The 20,472-nt window shown below is 31.9% G+C and overlaps 1 protein-coding gene across 1 annotated transcript; it reads left to right on the forward strand.

Moving 5' to 3' along the window:
• The first annotated feature begins 207 nt into the window (after positions 1-207).
• Positions 208-20,121, forward strand: LOC142237995 (uncharacterized). The gene is made up of 7 exons (XM_075309479.1): positions 208-450; positions 5,340-6,093; positions 14,033-14,118; positions 14,182-14,506; positions 14,580-15,160; positions 19,447-19,550; positions 19,607-20,121. The coding sequence occupies exons 1-7, from the start codon at positions 357-359 to the stop codon at positions 19,916-19,918; spliced, it is 2,256 nt and encodes a 751-aa protein (XP_075165594.1). The 5' UTR covers positions 208-356; the 3' UTR covers positions 19,919-20,121.
• Positions 20,122-20,472: the final 351 nt, after the last annotated feature.

Genomic DNA, 20,472 nt, shown 5'->3' on the forward strand with positions numbered 1-20,472 from the left:
TGAAATAGGAAAACAAATAACAACAGCAGCATGGTTGATGGACGGACAAACGCACGATGATGACATACTAGATGGTCGGACAGACGAATCATTTTCTGAGGAGGAAAATGTTTTTCATTTGCCTGACGCTAACGCTAGGGGGTGTACATTCATCTTTTCCACATGGGCTCTATGGGAGACAATTCGCATTGAATGAAGGCAGTCGCTATTTGTAACTCATCACGTCAGCGAGTTTTTGCCCCCAAAGAGAAAAATTGTTTCGCTTTGGGGTAAAAACTAAAACTAAAGTGCCTTGGTTATCATTTTGAAAGTAATTGTTTTCATGTTAAATATTAGCAAAATAATCGGAATTAAAAATGGATGTCCCTGAATTAACACAGGAATCCATTGACAGATTGACCAAATTATTAGACAATTGGAGATTGAGATTTCTATTACCTCAATTTATTGGTGAGTAAAGCTGAGTGAGGTGCAAAGGGATTCTGTGCGTGTGTGGCATCTATGCATCAGCCATCAGCTATGTATTCAGGGGTTTTATTTTAAATCACAACATAATGCATACAAGCAAATGTGCATCAATTCAATTAGCATACGTAGTAACTTTACAGTGGTCTCTCTGTAATGTATGTTACTGAACAACATGTTGCAGATTAGAGTCCGAGCAAAAATTGGTGTTCGTGCGTGACCGTGAGTCCTACCAAAAAATATCGTACGTGAGTGTGCGTAAATAAGATTTCTCCGTCGTGAGTGTGCGTGAGCGTGAGCACAATATTACTCACGTGCACACCTCTAATTTGAACCACTTAACTTATCACAGATCCAATTACACACGAGTATTCGTCATCTTATTACCTTTCATTTAAGTACCAACAATATATAATCGGACATTTCTAACTCGAGATAACATATATTGTGTTTAGTGAAAAAAGTGCGAAAATTAAAAAATAACGGGATATCTCACAAACTGTTCCATAAAAAATTTTTAAACATTTTTTTCGAATTCTGCAGCTCAAAATACATAAGAAAAGTTGATTTTTATCAAGTATACATTTTGTGTGTAAACCAGTGTTATTTATTTATTATTTATCTCGGGTTTTGATTAATTAAAAAATTAATTCTATATAAACATATATTTAAATGAAATAATTTTCCCTTTCGGGAAATAGCATCCAAAAGCAAAATGAAATAAAGGAATTCGGTTAAAGTTTTTACAAATGTATGTTTTTAAATAAAATAAAAAAATATGTAAATTTAAAATTATGAATATTTACTAAATTCATGATTGAAGTTGTTGTTATACAATATTTTTTTCCAAGATCAATAAATGTTATTTTTGATAATGAAAAAAAAAACATGATTTTTTTGGAATTTTTTTCATTGTTGTGTTGTTTTATTGCATGCAAAAAAATTAGGCTTTATTTTGTTACGAAACCGCTTGGCATATTATTTCCTTTCCATTTTCCGGAGCCATAATTTTCTTGTCATTTTTTAAGAAAGTATATAAGTTAGTACTTTGTTATGCGTTTTCCAACTCTATTTTAGTTTGATTTTTATTTGGATTTGAGTCAAAGTTTATTGACCCATTGAATACACAGAAAAATGTTCTCTGATTTATCCAATTAATGATTTTATGAAAACTGCTTAAAGCACGAAAATGATGTTATCGATCACAGAATTAATTATAAGTAACAGATATACTTAATAAAAAAAAATAATCGATTTCATTGGCACTTTTAATATATTTTTATTTTTTTAAGTTGAACCAATTAAAAAGTATTGGTTCAACATAAAAAAAAATAATTGATTTTGTTAGAAAAACTCAATTCATTTTTTAATTGAGACAATCAATTATTTACTATAATATTATTTATTATTATTTTTCCCATAGATAAAATATTTTTATTGTAATTTATGAATATTCCGATTACAATTATAATGGGATGTTCCTTGCATTGGACATAAAATTTCCAATTATTTTTTTAATAGAAACATTTTTATACCCTCCACCAAAGGATGGGGGGTATATTAACTTTGTCATTCCGTTTGTAACACATCGAAATATTGCTCTAAGACCCCATAAAGTATATATATTCTGGGTCGTGGTGAAATTCTGAGTCGATCTGAGCATGTCCGTCCGTCCGTCCGTCCGTCTGTTAGGTTAGGTTAGGTTATGGGGCAGCCCGATGTATCAGGCTCACTTAGACTATTCAGTCCATTGTGATACCACAGTGGTGAACTTCTCTCTTATCACTGAGTGCTGCCCGATTCCATGTTAAGCTCAATGACAAGGGACCTCCTTTTTATAGCCGAGTCCGAAGGGCGTTCCACATTCCTGTGAAACCACTTAGAGAAGCTTTGAAACCCTCAGAAATGTCAACATCATTACTGAGGTGGGATAATCCACGGCTGAAAAACTTTTTGGTGTTCGGTCGTAGCAGGAATCGAACCCACGATCTTGTGTATGCAAGGCGGGCATGCTAACCATTGCACCGTCTGTTGAAATCACGCTAACTTCCGAACGAAACAAGCTATCGACTTGAAACTTGGCACAAGTAGTTGTTATTGATGTAGGTCGGATGGTATGGGCCATATCGGTCCACTTTTACGTATAGCCCCCATATAAACGGACTCCCAAATTTGGCTTGCGAATCCTCTAAGAGAAGCAAATTTCATCCGATCCGGCTGAAATTTGGTACATGGTGTTAGTATATGGTCTCTAACAACCATGCAAAAATTGGTCCACATCGGTCCATAATTATATACAGCCCCCATATAAATCGATCACCAGATTTGACCTCCGGAGCCTCTTGGAAGACCAAAATTCATTTGATTCAGTTCAAATTTGGTACGTGGTGTTAATATATGGCCTCAAACACCCATGCAAAAACTGGTTAAAATCGGTCCATAATTATATATATAGTCCCCATATAAACCGATCCCCAGATTTGACCTCCGGTGCCTTATGGAGAAGCAAAATTCATCCGATCTGGTTGAAATTTGGTACGTGGTGGTAGTATATGCTATTTAACAACCATGCCAAAAGTGGTCACTATCAGTCCATAATCATACACGCAAAGAAAAAAAACGTTTGGAAAACGTGTACCGAAAACGTTTTTCTTTTGTTAGAGTTTTTTGAATTGCTTCGAAAATTTTAAACTTTTATCACCAAAAAATTTCGTTTGTTACAAAATTTTTATTTTTTCAATAAAAAAAGTTATTTTTGAAACAACAACACAGTCCATTTCGTTTATATCAAACACTGTTCTTTTTTGACTTTAGGTCTTTAATAAGATACATTTTACAGTTCAAAATTTAATATACTACAATGTAATGTTGAACATTTTTTCGGAATCTTCCGAACATATCTGGAATACATGTAAACAAAAAAAAAGAGAACTTTGGTCGAAGCAGGGATCGAACCCACGACCCTTGGCATGCAAGTCGGACGTAGCAACCACTGCTCCACGGTGCCAAACTAAATGTTTGTTTCTGTTAAATAAACTTTGTTTATTCGGTTCGTGGGCGCCGCAAGCTATGCTATATAAATACAACTTATATGGATATTTATCTATTGATGACCATAACAGGTACATAGCTCAGTGGTTAGTGTGTTGGCTTACAAAGTGAATGGTCCGCGGTTCGATTCTCCGTCCAGGCGAAAGGTAAAAAAATTTTAAAAATTTATAAAATCGTATAATTTCTTCTACATTGTTGGTATTACAGGAAAAGGTGTTAAGAACTAAAAAATCTCGTGGATGTGAGAAAGATGTGAGGGAAAATGCAATTAGCAAGAAAACAATGTTTTTTTTTTTGAGTTTGTCTTTATGAAATTGTTTTTACATCCTGGAAAAGAATAAACGTTTATCACAAAAAGTATATACTTTTCTTCCAAAAACACTTCCTTACAGCGAAAAGCAAATGAGAAACGAACTTTGTTTGTCTAAAATTTCGTTTGGGAGGAAAGAATTATTTCTTTGCGTGTATATAGCCCCCATATAAACCGATCCCGAGATTTGGTTTTGGAGCCTCTTGGAGGAGCAAATTTCACCCGAGTCAGTTGAAATTTGGTACATTGTGCTAGTATATGGCCGTTAACAACCGTGCCTAACTAGGTCCATATATATCCCTCAGATAAATCGATCCCCAATCACACAAAAATTGGTCCATATCAAGTTCATAATTGTATATAGCCCCCACATAAGCGACCCCCATATTTCAATTCTGGCTCTCTACGTATCGTGCAAAAAGTCCATATCGATTCGTAATTATTTGTAGACTTACCTATACATAACTTTTTTGTCTAATATATACCACGTATGGACTAACTCACAATTTAGAAAACGATGTTAAGAAGTTTTAAGATACCACAACCCAAGTAATTCGATTGTGGATGACATTCTTTCGTAGAAGTTTCAACGCAATCCATGGCGGAGGGTACATAAGATTCGGCCTGGCCGAACTTACAGCCGTATATACTTGTTATTTAATTAAAATGTTATTTGATATACTTAATACTTTAATTAAAAATATTACTTTTACCAATTAACAAAAAAGAATAATGTCAGTTATGAAAATGAATGAAATGTTTGTATTACATCTTTAATTTCCATATTTAAAATGTATTATTATAATTTTGTTAACGTTTTTAGAACAGATTACAAATTAATATTAAATATCACTGCATAAACAATAACTTTGACGACGTATTAATCACGTGTTACGCGGTTGTTAACCCTGGAAAGTCACGTCATCCCTCGTCATTTTGACTACGGCTTATTTCATGACGCTATAATTTGCATCGTGAGGAAAAATGAGGACCAAAACTGAATTTATTTCCTTATTCAATTTGTTTTTAATTGGTATAAGAAAAAATTCATAAAATGGTTGTATTGGTATAACTTAAATTTATCATTTCCTAATCGACCAAAATGCATTCTAAATCGAAAATGAAATTACGCGTCGTCATTTTGGCGAAGGATGACTGTCCAGGGTTAAAAATGTAGCATTACAGCATTTAGTTTAAGGTTCTTTTTTTATCAAATTGTAACAAAAAATTATTTTTACTTAATAATGCAAAAAATGACTTTTTCTGACAAAAATGGATCAAATTACCTATGGTGCAATCATAGGAAGGACGATTCTTTGGTACGATTTTCTTGAACTCTTGGACAGAAATTTAAATTTAATTAAGAAATTTAATTGACTTTGATTTTATCAGTTAATTTTTAAATTGATTACACCTGCAACTTCCCTCAACTTTTAAATTATAAATATTTTAGTGTTATTTTTTCTGTGCAATATCCTTAAATTATGTCCTTATAATTTCGACTAAATTACAGAGGAAAAAATTGATGAAGAAGTTTTGGAAATGATTGATGCTTCTCACATTAATTTACTGCTGCATAAATATCCCATGGGAGTACAAATAAGATTTGCCCATCACTTAAACAATTGGCGTAAGAATATAGGAAAGCCATTAAATACATTTACATTCAAAGAAATTTTACCGAATATCCGTCCTATGGAGGCATATGAATGCTACAATGAAAGAGAAAATTCCTTAATATCTAAAGAAAGAACTAAAGATGTAAAGGATTCTCTAGTTGCAAATGATAACGGAAATATAGCCGCCGACAAGTTTTCTAAGAGAAATTCATCGATCCACCCTATTGCTATAGAAACTGAAACAGTGAAAAGTCTTTCAATGATCTGTAAACCAAAAATAGATTTAGAAGAACTTCTTTTGAAATCCCCACCAAATGGTCCTGATCTCATACAAATCTACGGAAAGCAAAAACATTTTACTCACCTAGATCGCAAACGGTTAGTTAGCACCGTGGTAAACTATTATCTAGAATGTAAGCTGCCACTGGATTTGGCTACTAGTTATGATCTGGAGGATGCTATTATTAAAATGTTTCCCAGTGAAACTTTGAAGATGTATCGCAATGGTAAACAAGGGAAAATATTCAATCGCTATAATCAAGAGAAACTCAAAGAAAAGGAGATCGGAGAACAAATTAGAGATGAATCCATGAATGACAATTTTGAAGGAGTGCTGAATGATGGTTCTATTACGCATTTGCATCATGAGTAAGTAAGTAGTGTAAGTAGCTGTGAGTTAATGCACGTAAACAGAATTAATGTTTTTTCCGATTTATGGAATAAATGAACTAGGTCGTGCTGAAATTTAACTGAAATGTATACAACTTTTTGAGATTTCAAAAATGCATTGTTACAACAAGGAAACTGTAATGATAGTCTTTGCAACAAGCTTTTCATACTTATCATAAAAGAAAAAATTAACTACACCTAGAGAAAACAAGTAAGGAAAGTCTAAAGTCGGGCGGGGCCGACTATATTATACCCTGCACCACTTTGTAGATCTAAATTTTCGATACCATATCACATCCGTCAAATGTGTTGGGGGCTATATATACAGGTTTGTCCCAAATACATACATTTAAATATCACTTGATCTGGACAGAATTTGATAGACTTCTACAAAATCTATAGACTCAAAATTTAAGTCGGCTAAATATGGGAAACATTTAAATCTGAAGCAATTTTAAGGAAACTTCGCAAAAGTTTATTTATGATTTTTCGCTCGATATATATGTATTAGAAGTTTAGGAAAATTAGAGTCATTTTTACAACTTTTCGACTAAGCAGTGGTGATTTTACAAGGATAATGTTGGTATTTTGACCATTTTTGTCGAAATCAGAAAAACATATATACGGGAGATATATCGAAATCTGAACCGATTTCAACCAAACTTGGCACACATAGCTACAATGCTAATTCTACTCCCTGTGCAAAATTTCAACTAAATCGGAGCAAAAAATTGGCCTCTGTGGTCATATGAGTGGAAATAGGGCGAAAGCTATATATGGGAGCTATATCTAAATCTGAACCGATTTCAACCAAATTTGGCACGCATAGCACCAATGCTAATTCTACTCCCTGTGCAAAATTTCAACTAAATCGGAGTTAAAAATTGGCCTCTGTGGTCATATGAGTGTAAATCGGGCGAAAGCTATATATGGGAGCTATATCTAAATCCGAACCGATTTCAACCAAATTTGGCACACATAGCTACAATGCTAATTCTACTCCCTGTTCAAAATTTCAACTAAATCGGAAGAAAAAATTGGCCTCTGTGTCATATGAGCGGAAATCGGGCGAAAGCTATATATGGGAGCTATATCTAAATCTGAACCGATTTCAACCAAATTTGGCACACATAGCTACAATGCTAATTCTACTCCCTGTGCAAAATTTCAACTAAATCGGAAGAAAAAATTGGCCTCTGTGGTCATATGAGCGGAAATCGGGCGAATGCTATATATGGGAGCTATATCCAAATCTGAACCGATTTCAATCAAATTTGACACACTTGACTACACTACTAATTGTACTCCTAGTGCAAAATTTCAACCAAATTGGGGTAAAACTCTGGCTTCTGGGACCGTATTAGTACCTATCGGGCGATAGATATATATGGGAGCTTTATCTAAATCTGAACCGATTTCAATAAAATTTGGCACACTTGACTATAGTACTAATTGTTCTTCTTGTGTAAAATGTTAAGCAAATTAGGGTAAAACTCTGTCTTCTGGGGCCATATAAAACATACAAAACACATTCTTGTGCCAAATTTGAAGACGATTGGACTAAAACTGCGACCTAGACTTTGATTACAAAAATGTGTTCACGGACAGACGGACATCGCTATATCGACTCAGGAGCCCACCCTGAGCATTTTTGCCAAAGACACCATGTGTCTATCTCGTCTCCTTCTGGGTGTTGCAAACATATGCACTATCTTATACTATCCTGTTCCACAGTGTGGCGCAGGGGCAAAATTTTCTATGGAAATAAAATTTTGACAAAATTTTCTATAGAAATAAAATTTTGCGAACGTTTTCTATAGAAATAAAAATTTTGTGGCGCAGGGGCAAAATTTTCTATGGAAATAAAATTTTGACAAAATTTTCTATAGAAATAAAATTTTGCGAACGTTTTCTATAGAAATAAAAATTTTGAGGAAATTTTCTATAGAATTAAAATTTGCGAAAATTTTCTATAGAAATGGAATTTTGACAAAATTATCTATAGATATAAAATTTTGTGAAAATTTTCTAAAAAAAAATTTGGAAATTTTTCTTTGCAAATAAAATTTTGACAAAATTTTCTATAGAAATAGAATTTTGACAAAATTTTCGTTAGAAATAAAATCTTGCGAAAATTTTCTATAGAAATAGACATATGCACTAACTTATACTACCCTGTTCCACAGTGTGGTGCAGGGGCAAAATTTTCTATGAAAATAAAATTTTGACAAAATTTTTTATAGAAATAAAATTTTGCGAACGTTTTCTATAGAAATAAAAATTTTGACAAAATTTTCTATAGAAATGAAATTTTGTGAAAATTTTCTATATTAAAAAAATTACAACATTTTCTATAGAAATAGAATTATGAAAAAAGCTTCTATACCCAGAAAAAAAAGCGTCGCCAAAAAAGTAATGAAAATGTCCTTTTTGGATCCGGAAGTGGTGCAAAATTGACGCAGAAGCGATGAATTTAACATGGTCTTTTCGTAGGACGGAAGTCCTCCATTTCAACAGCCGTTGCACTGAATTTGCATCACTTCTTTAGGTGTGATCCGAATTCAATGTTTTGGATGTAAATTAAAAAATTCTGTGATATTTTGTCAAATAACAATTTTTATAATTTTTTATAATTTTTAATGGATTCTAACGCTTGTCGGAAACGTTTGACTTTAAATTTTATCAAAAATTCACAGTTTTTTCAGATTGGATTTAGCACTTTTTTCGACAAAATTTAAATGATTTGTACATGTTTATGAATTCTTACTCTGCTATTAACCTATTTGAAACAAAAAAAGTTAAAATTACCCATTAAAAGTATGAAAAACCCAAGCTATAAAAAATTGAATTAAAAGAACTTCCTGGGTAGTTAAAATAAAGAACATAATTGGGAGTGCATTGGAAGTGTTTTTAAAGTTGTGCCTTTGGAAGAACTTCCAATTTTTTTGCTGGGTAGTAATGAAATTAGGGCAGAATTTTCTATAGAAATAAAATTTGGACACAATTCTTTACAGAAATAAAATTAGGACAACATTTTCTATGGAAATAAAATTTGGACAAAAATTTCCATAGAAATATAATTTTGCAAAAATTTTCTATAGAAATAAAATTTTGCGAACGTTTTCTATAGAAATAAAAATGTTGAGGAAATTTTCTATAGAAATAAAATTTGAGAAAATTTTCTATAGAAATAAAAATTTTGACAAAAATTTCTATAGAAATATATTTTTCTATAGATATAAAAATTTTGACAAAAATTTCTATAGAAATAAAATTTTGAGAAAAATTACTAGGAAATAAAATTTTGATAAAAATTTATATAGTAATAAATTTTGGACAAAATTTTCTATAGAAATAAAATTTGGACGAAATTTTCTACAGAAATAAAATTTGGACGAAATTTTCTATAGAATTAAAATTTGGAAAAAAAATTTCTACAGAAATAAAATGAATGAACAAATGAAGGAAGAGGAAGCACTCTCAAAAATAAGTCCAGCCCACTGCACTCAAATCGATGATTTGACTTTGGCAAAGTAAAAGTGAAGTATTGGTAAACAAATTTATTTAGACATAGCCGACTATCGAAAATCTTTTTTCGGGAGGTTCGAGTGTAATTTACTTTGGGTTTAGTGAATTGCCCAAATTTATTCTGATAATTGGTTGATAGTTTTGCTGCAAGTAGAGGATGCTGATAAGGAATGTGGTAATTCCGAAACGGCCGTCCATCCAACCATCTTGCAGTCCATAGGGCTTTGCCCAAATATATTTGACAAATACACTTTTCCTCTGTTGGTTAAGCTACACTCGTAGTTTAGTCAACGCATGGCTTTAAGCTGAAATCAAAACAACAAAAATTATTGAAGAACATATCAACAATAAAAAACAAGAGAAATAAAATTTGGACAAATTTTTCTATAGAAATAAAGGATACACATTTTGTATATGACAACATTTTCTATAGAAATAGAATTTTGACAAAATTTTCTATAGAAATAAAATTTTGACAAAATTGTCTAAAAAAAAAGAATTTTGACAAAATTTTCTAAAGAAATAGAATTTTGACAAAATTTTCTAAAGAAATAGAATTTTGACAAAATTTTGTATAGAAATAAAATTTTGAAAAAAAAATTGCTACAGAAATAAAATGTTGACAAAATTTTGTACAGAAATGGAATTTTGACAGAACTTCCTATAGAAATAAAATTTGGACAATATTTTCTATAGAAATATTAATTTTGACAAAATTTTCGATAGAAATAAAATTTTGACAAAATTTTCTAAAGAAACAGAATTTTGACAAAATTTTGTAAAGAAATAGAATTTTGACAAAATTTTCTATAGAAATAAAATTTTGAAAAAATTTGCTACAGAAATAAATGATTTGACTTTGGATTTTGACAGAACTTCCTATAGAAATAAAATTTGGACAACATTTTTTATAGAAATAATAATTTTGACAACATTTTCGATAGAAATAAAATTTTGACAAAATTTTCGATACACTGAAAAAACAGTGAACCCACCAGGAAAGATAACTTTCGATTAATTTTAGAAAATTTGGAACTTTTGTAGAAAATTTTAACTAAACGGTATTACAAGCGCTGGCATCACTCCGATATGACAAAAATAAGTAAATATTTTTCGACAAATTCAAGAAAATTTATTAGACATAACTAATTTTTTTCAGTAGTTAAAGAAAATTTTGTAGTTTTAAGAGAAATCTTGGAGTTCAAAATTGCTAGAATGTCTTTAGTGACATACGAAGTTCATGATGGACACATTTTTGGTAAAATTTACAAATTTAAAGAAATAATGAACTATTTTGTAAGAAATACGAAATTAGGAAATCTTTATGCTTTATTTGTGTATAAAATTTTCTATAGAAATAAAATTTTGACAAAATTTTCTATAGAAATAAAATTTTGACAAAATTGTCTAAAAAAAAAAGAATTTTGACAAAATTTTCTAAAGAAATAGAATTTTGACAAAATTTTCTAAAGAAATAGAATTTTGACAAAATTTTCTATAGAAATAAAATTTTGAAAAAAAAATTGCTACAGAAATAAAATGTTGACAAAATTTTGTACAGAAATGGAATTTTGACAGAACTTCCTATAGAAATAAAATTTGGACAATATTTTCTATAGAAATATTAATTTTGACAAAATTTTCGATAGAAATAAAATTTTGACAAAATTTTCTAAAGAAACAGAATTTTGACAAAATTTTGTAAAGAAATAGAATTTTGACAAAATTTTCTATAGAAATAAAATTTTGAAAAAATTTGCTACAGAAATAAAATTTTGCGAAAATTTTCTATAGAAATGAAATTTTGGCAAAATTTTCTACAGAAATAGAATTTTGACAGAACTTCCTATAGAAATAAAATTTGGACAACATTTTTTATAGAAATAATAATTTTGACAACATTTTCGATAGAAATAAAATTTTGACAAAATTTTCGATACACTGAAAAAACAGTGAACCCACCAGGAAAGATAACTTTCGATTAATTTTAGAAAATTTGGAACTTTTGTAGAAAATTTTAACTAAACGGTATTACAAGCGCTGGCATCACTCCGATATGACAAAAATAAGTAAATATTTTTCGACAAATTCAAGAAAATTTATTAGACATAACTAATTTTTTTCAGTAGTTAAAGAAAATTTTGTAGTTTTAAGAGAAATCTTGGAGTTCAAAATTGCAAGAATGTCTTTAGTGACATACGAAGTTCATGATGGACACATTTTTGGTAAAATTTACAAATTTAAAGAAATAATGAACTATTTTGTAAGAAATACGAGATTAGGAAATCTTTATGCTTTATTTGTGTATAACTTTTTAAATTCTATAGAAATAGAATTTTGACAAAATTTTCTATAGAAATAAAATTTTGACAAAATTTTCTATAGAAATAAAATTTTGACAAAATTGTCTAAAAAAAAAGAATTTTGACAAAATTTTCTAAAGAAATAGAATTTTGACAAAATTTTCTAAAGAAATAGAATTTTGACAAAATTTTCTATAGAAATAAAATTTTGAAAAAAAAATTTGCTACAGAAATAAAATGTTGACAAAATTTTGTACAGAAATGGAATTTTGACAGAACTTCCTATAGAAATAAAATTTGGACAATATTTTCTATAGAAATATTAATTTTGACAAAATTTTTGATAGAAATAAAATTTTGACAAAATTTTCTAAAGAAACAGAATTTTGACAAAATTTTGTAAAGAAATAGAATTTTGACAAAATTTTCTATAGAAATAAAATTTTGAAAAAATTTGCTACAGAAATAAAATTTTGCGAAAATTTTCTATAGAAATGAAATTTTGGCAAAATTTTCTACAGAAATAGAATTTTGACAGAACTTCCTATAGAAATAAAATTTGGACAACATTTTTTATAGAAATAATAATTTTGACAACATTTTCGATAGAAATAAAATTTTGACAAAATTTTCGATACACTGAAAAAACAGTGAACCCACCAGGAAAGATAACTTTCGATTAATTTTAGAAAATTTGGAACTTTTGTAGAAAATTTTAACTAAACGGTATTACAAGCGCTGGCATCACTCCGATATGACAAAAATAAGTAAATATTTTTCGACAAATTCAAGAAAATTTATTAGACATAACTAATTTTTTTCAGTAGTTAAAGAAAATTTTGTAGTTTTAAGAGAAATCTTGGAGTTCAAAATTGCAAGAATGTCTTTAGTGACATACGAAGTTCATGATGGACACATTTTTGGTAAAATTTACAAATTTAAAGAAATAATGAACTATTTTGTAAGAAATACGAAATTAGGAAATTTTTATGCTTTATTTGTGTATAACTTTTTCCCGTTTTTTAGTTCATTTAACTAACATACGCAAAAAATTATTTGACTAAAATAAACTTTTTCCAAATATAATGATTCTATGAACTAATATAAAGTTAATATGGCTTTAGTGAAATAGAGAGTTCACTTTTTTTTGAGTGTAGAAATAAAATTTTGACAAAACTTTAAAATAAATTTTGTTTTCATATTTGATAGATTTTTAGTAAAATTTTCTCAAAATTTTCTACTAAATTATAACTATAGAGTCTTTGGTAGATAAAAAAGGCAACTTAAATGCCTATATAAACCTTTTTTTTTTGCAAGCAGATAATATGGTGGCATTATAAACTCCCATAAGCTCCTTAAAACTCGGTAGACATAAGCAATACGTGGCTCCTTTTGTTACCGAAAATTCTGTGCAGCTTCGTTAGAGATTATTTACATTATGCTCTCATAAGCAATACACGGCAAAAAAGTATTATTGCTATGCAAAGGAAAATTTCGCTAGAGGTGTTTACCAGACTTAAATCTCTATATGCTAAGAGCTTCATATAGGGTTTATACACCACAGACATGGCACATTGTAATAAATTATATTCAAGTTTTTTCACGGTATTCTGCTCTAGCAAAATTTCCTCTACACATATGAAACATATAGCCACCTTTGCTAACAAAATCTTCAATGGAGCGATTTTATCGACCGTGTACATTTTTTCCCATAAGTACGTGGCAAACCTGTAATAAAGGTACGCAACAAGAATTTTCGAAAGAACTGCGTACTGGGCTTAAAACTCGCCGTAAACTGTAGTATCGACCATCGTTACTACTATAAGTCTAGTATGCATCTTTAGCGGAAATTTGATTTGTGTGCCAAGCATCCAATTTCCAATGCATTTCTAATGGGAGAACATGAAAACAATCGTTAATAACGTCTCGTTAGATGTGCATACCGGCCCATAAATAGGCATACCGGCCCATAAATAGTTTATAACCATTTATAACATCGTAAAAATCATTTTTATAAGTTTTAGATTATTTAAAAATTTTCTATCTTCCTGATTTTCCATTTTTAATTACTCTTCATTTCATAACAGCGTTCTCATTCAAACAATTTTTGAAGATGAGAAAAAGTTTACGAAAATACGTTCACCTTTCTTATACTGCAGTTTCTTAACCACGGGTAACTCGTAGCTCGAATTTTTCAAAACTAATTTCCAATTAATATAGACATCCTTTTTTTCAGCCTGTGAAATGTTTAATATTGCAAAAATCAGTGATTATTGCATCTTTATTAATGGATATGAAGTTGAGGAGGATCGATTCAATAATTTCATCTTAAAATTTTACAAATCTCCAACATTTGCCGTGGAGCTAAAGCCGAAGAGCAAAACTTTGGATCCAGTGGTCATATCCAAATATTTGCCAGATGTGGAATACATGCGAAATATACCAAGACTAAGACCATTGCTGAAGATCAATGAAAATGGAAACCTGTTAAAAAATATGCATCGTACCGCTGTGGCAAAGACGATAATAGACGAATGTCTAAAATTAAATCCCGAAAGAATGTAGGTCGTACATTTATCTATTAACAGGTTACCGACAATTCTTAATCACATATTTTTATTTGCATGACCAAAGTCTCAAGAGACCCGATTTCATAATCTTGGCTGATACCATTTGCAAAACATTCCGCAACGAGATAACTTCCACATATTTTATACCCTGCAGCGATGGCAAGCCAGCCCGTGGAAAATTGTGGAGTGCCTATATAAATAAGCGTAGCTTATTATGTTCCACGGGTTTAGTGGCTCGTCGTAGGTGTACGAAACGTAAATTGTCCTCAAACTCAGAGTTTAATTGTGAAACTGATAACAATGCAGTAAAGAAACTCATCTCCGAATATCCTGAATTTTCCAGTAATGTGTGTAATGATTGGAAAACTTTACTGAAGAGCTGGAGTGAAACTTATGACCACCGTAGATGGAAACTTGAGCAGGGCGAACTTTCTTCTGAAGAATATATGCTCACTTATCCGATTTTGCAAAGTAATAACGGTTTCCATTTTGTAGAACAGGACTTAAAACGGATGCATCCTGTAATGGGAACTGTAGACAACTGGTTGATATTTTATGATAAAGTAGTGGATAAAGTACGAAATGTTCGAAAATATGAACATGTACCAAGAATTATAGAACAAATAGATGATTCGATGGATACAAGTAAGTAAATAGTCTTGAATAAAATATCCTTCCTTGCACTTTATTCTTAATTGTTCATATCCATATCCTCCTACAAGAAAGACATGAATAACTGCATTATCAACATGCAAAAGACAACCATAACAATTTTGCATAATATCGGTTGTTTGAGATTTTTTTCACGTAAAACTCGATATGCGTCGTGTGAAAAAATTTCGTTTATCATATGTGTCTTAGAGCCCTGTATGCAGATCTAGCTAAAATTTCTGCTACCCATATAAAATGCATGTTCACTATCATTTCGTTAGAACGTCATTACCGATTGTCTATATTTTCTCCCATGGCAGAAATGCACCTCTAATGGAATTTCCGCTAACCGTAAGAAACATCCATGGAAGTAATATGATCACCTCCTAAGCAAAATGTTATTATGATCATGTGACATGTTTGTCGCAACCATGGTTTTCTCAGACATTATGTAGTTGATTTCAACAACAATTTTATGTTTGGCGAGAATACAATATTTTTGCGACAAAAATTATGTTTTCTCTCCATCCAAAAATAAGATTTTGCCCTAGGAGATAGTCATATTCATTCTCTGCGTGAGTGCATTGTTATATTTGCTAACGAAAATTCCCTGAGCGTTTTTATCGATTATTTACATATTGCTCGCATAAGAAATTTATGACAAAATACTGGGTTATCGGCAACCAATCGAAATTTTCGCTATAGCTGTATACCAGGCTTTATGGGAAATTTTTAATAATCGATAACAACGCCTCATGACAATGGCACTGTTTAAGCTAGATTTTGCGAAATGCCTACACATTTTGCTAGACAATTTTTCTTTACGGGGATTTTATCGACTGTTTATATTTTCTCCCATAACAAACACATACTAAAATGTACTTAGTGGCAGGAAACAGAAGTTTTAGCAAGAAATATATGCAACATAACCATTTTGCTACTGGAAATCTCAGGAGAACTATCTTCTTATCTTCTTTTCATAGGGTCTCATATTAGACGAATATCTAACGAAATTTCGGCTACCCATAAGAAATGCATAGGTATTTTGGCTACCCGAGATTTCGTGAGCTGCATACCGGGCTATAAGAAGTAACAGGTTGGCTGATAAGTCCTCGGTCTGACACATAGATGGCGTCGATAGTATTAAATTCATATTATTTTTATACCCACCACCATAGAATGGTGACGGGGGTATAATAAGTTTGTCATTCCGTTTGTAACACATCGAAATATCGATTTCCGACTATATAAAGTATATATATTCTTGATCAGGGAGAAATTCTAAGACGATATAACGATGTCCGTCTGTCTGTCTGTCTGTCTGTTGTAATCACGCTACAGTCTTCAATAATGAAGCAATCGTGCTGAAATTTTGCACAAACTCGTCTTTTGTCTGCAGGTAGGTCAAGTTCGAAGATGGGCTATATCGGTCCAGGTTTTGATATAGTCCCCATATAAACCGACCTCCCGATTTGGGGTCTTGGGCTTATAGAAATCGTAGTTTTTATCCAATTTGCCTGAAATTTGAAATCTAGAGGTATTTTATGACCATAAAGAGGTGTGCCAAAAATGGTGAGTATCGGTCCATATTTTGGTATAGCCCCCATATAGACCGATCTCCCGATTTTATTTCTTGGGCTTATAGAAACCGCAGTTTTTATTCAATTTACCTGAAATTGGATATCTAGAGGTATTTTATGACCATAAAGAGGTGTGCCAAAAATGGTGAGTATCGGTCCATGTTTTGGTATAGTCCCCATATAGACCGATCTCCCGATTTTACTTCTTGGGCTTATAGAAACCGCAGTTTTTATTCAATTTACCTGAAATTGGAAATCTAGAGGTATTGTAGGACCACAAATACGTGTGCCAAAAATTGTGAGTATCCGTCCATATTTTGGTATAGCCCCCATATAGAGCGATCTCCCGATTTTATTTCTTGGGCTTATAGAAACCGTAGTTTTTATCCAATTTGTCTGAAATTGGAAATCTAGAGGTATTTTAGGACCATAAAGAGGAGTGCCGAGAATGGTGAGTATCGGTCAATATTTTGGTGTAGCCCCCATATAGACCGATTTCCCGATTTTACTTCTTGGGCTTCTAGAATCCGAAGTTTTTATCCTATTTGCATGAAATTGGAAATCTAGAGGTATTTTCGGGTCATAAAGAGGTATGCCGAAAACGGTGAGTATCGGTCCATATTTTAGTATAGCCCCCATAAGAACGATCTCCCGATTTAACTCCTTCGGTTTCTAGAAACCGTAGTTTTTATCTGATTTGCCTGAAATTGTAAATATTCTGGTATTTTAGGCTCACAAAAACGTGTATCGGATTAAGTTTTTATCGGCCCATTTGGTAATGCCTCCATATAGACCGACTTCACTTCTTGAGGGTGTAGAAGGCGCACTGATCATGAAAATTGCTTGAAACTCAATGTAAAATTTCCAGATTTTACTTCTACAGATTTAAGATTTCAAATCAAGACATTATTTTATAATTTTCTTGCACACTCACAAGAGATGTTGATGATTCCTCTAAAACTCAAACAAAAATGGTTCTTATAAATCCAGAATCTGATATAGTCCTCATAGGTGAAATCTTTAAATTTATCTTCGGGAAGTGTCCTCAAGTCCTCAAACCCTCCTGAAATTTCAAAAGAACCCCTAATATTTGGTTCATGGTGGTGGGTATTTAAGATTCGGCCCGGCCGAACTTAGTGCTGTATATATTTGTTATATAGTACCAACCTTCAAATGATTCGTGTCAAAATTTGACGTCTGTAAGTCATTTAGTTTGTGAGAGCGTCTTTTGTGAATCAACTTTTGTTATTGTGAAAAAATGGAAAAAAAAAGGAATTTCGTGTTTTGATAAAATACTGTTTTCTGAAGGGGAAAATACGGTGGAAGCAAAAACTTGGCTTGATAATGGGTTTCCGGACTCTGCCCCAGGGATATCAACAATAATTGATTGGTATGCAAACTTCAAGCGTGGTGAAATGAGCACGGAGGTCGGTGGACGCCCGAAAGAGGTGGTTACCGACGAAAACAACGAAAAAATCCACAAAATGATTTTGAATGACCGTAAAATGAAGTTGATCGAGATAGCAGAGGCCTTAAAGATATCAAAAGAACGTGTTGGTCATATCATTCATCAATATTTGGATATGCGGAAGCTCTGTGCAAAATGGGTGCCGCGCTAGCTCACATTTGACCAAAAATAACAACGTGTTGATGATTCTGAGCGGTGTTTGCAGCTGTTAACTCGTAATACACCCGAGTTTTTCCGTCGATATGTGACAATGGATGAAACATGGCTCCATCACTACACTCCTGAGTCCAATCGACAGTCGGCTGAGTGGACAGCGACCGGTGAACCGTCTCCGAAGCGTGGAAAGACTCAAAAGTCCGCTGGCAAAGTAATGGTTTCTGTTTTTTGGGATGCGCATGGAATAATTTTTATCGATTATCTTGAGAAGGGAAAAACCATCAACAGTGACTATTATATGGCGTTATTGGAGCGTTTGAAGGTCGAAATCGACCTTGAAGAAGAAAACAGTGTTGTTCCACCAAGACAACGCACCGTGCCACAAATCATTGAGAACGATGGCAAAAATTCATGAATTGGGCTTCGAATTGCTTCCCCACCCACCGTATTCTCCAGATCTGGCCCCAGCGACTTTTTCTTGTTCTTCGACCTCAAAAGGATGCTCGCAAGGAGAAAATTTGGCTGTAATGAAGAGGTGATCGCCGAAACTGAGGCCTATTTTGAGGCAAAACCGAAGGAGTACTACCAAAATGGTATCAAGAAATTTGAAGGTCGTTATAATCGTTGTATCGCTCTTGAAGGGAACTATGTTGAATAATAAAAACGAATTTTGACAAAAAAATGTGTTTTTCTTTGTTAGACCGGGTACTTATCAGCCTACCTGTTACATAGCAATACTGCTTTATGGGCATGCAATTGTGATTTTTCCAGGAGCTGTATACCCAGTCTTAGATGCTCATGGCAAAGTGTAATTATTGTCGAAATTCATGTTAAAAGGTTCATACGCATTGCTAAAACTGTCTTATCGGCATGTAAACTATGTTAGAGGTAAAATTGCATAGCCAATTTTGCTAGCGAAATTTTCGTTAGGGCGATATTATCGATTGTTTACATACTTTCCCATAAGAAATGAAATCTGTCAATAAGACAGTGAATTTATTATAAGAAGTACATACCGAAATTCGTTTGTTTAGATGTCTCACATTTTAATGAATATTTTTTTCATCCGATTTAAGGATATCGTGCCAGCTTAGCCCTGAATTTGTTGGTTTATATATTTACGAGTTTTCCTCGTTGCTCAAAGCCAGAAATTCAAAATCGTTTCTTAAAGGAATATAAGGTTAGTACCAATCTGTTATAACCCAAGTATATAGTAATACAAAATTCTCTTTACAGAACTTGAAGGAGTTGGAAAATGATGGCAAACCTGCAGAACTTCAAATTCGCTTTGTCCATCAATATCAACAAATTGTGTATGCTGATTTTGCTCTGCCCGGAGGATTTATCTTCAAATATAACGATCTCTTAGAAGCTCTAAGTCATTGTTTCTACTATATTATGGCCTTGAATTTAAACTATCCAAAAATATGCCTTTGCCTATGGCAATTTATACAAGTTGCTATATTCCAAATTGATATTAAAAGTGGTAAACTTCCACAAATTGAAAGTTCCATTAATGATTTATTACATGTGAATTCCATGCACTGAAATGGAATTATTTTTTATACGAATATAATAATGGACCATAGAACTATAACAATCCTATAGAATATTTATATGTTGAAGTTTTTAAATGTTTATAGTGTTATGTATGTATGTGTGTTTAGATGTTGATATTATATAGTATAGTAGGTGTATTAGACTGACAAGATTTTCAAAAAAAATCAAAATAAAAGTGCCGAATATTTAAACCCCTCTATGGTATGCTTATTCATGCAAAAAAAAAATTGCAGAGTTTATGTAGGAAAATTACGTAGTGAAGAATGCTATGCACCTCAAATTGCTGAAATGTGGGGAGGAAATGTCATCGACTGTTTAGATTTCAAAGTGTATGTCAAATCTGCAGTTCAAAAAAAACTGTCCGCCACACGCAAGAAATGTATAAATACTTTTGCTAACAGGTTGGCTGATAAGTCCCCGGTCTAACAAAGAAAAACACATTTTTTTGTCAAAATTCGTTTTTATAATTCAACATAGTTCCCTTCAAGAGCAATGATACAACGATTATAACGACCTTTCAATTTTTTGATACCATTTTGGTA

This window comes from Haematobia irritans, chromosome 5 (assembly GCF_050003625.1).
Source record: "Haematobia irritans isolate KBUSLIRL chromosome 5, ASM5000362v1, whole genome shotgun sequence".
Classification (NCBI taxonomy): domain Eukaryota; kingdom Metazoa; phylum Arthropoda; class Insecta; order Diptera; family Muscidae; genus Haematobia; species Haematobia irritans.

Bases quoted from the DNA above. Each gene is read 5' to 3' on its own strand.
- LOC142237995 (XM_075309479.1), top strand. From the start codon at position 357: ATGGATGTCCCTGAATTAACACAGGAATCCATTGACAGATTGACCAAA. The intron at 14,507-14,579 runs GTAGGTCGTACA...GCATGACCAAAG, and splicing joins AAATTAAATCCCGAAAGAAT to TCTCAAGAGACCCGATTTCA. The intron at 19,551-19,606 runs GTTAGTACCAAT...TTCTCTTTACAG, and splicing joins GTTTCTTAAAGGAATATAAG to AACTTGAAGGAGTTGGAAAA.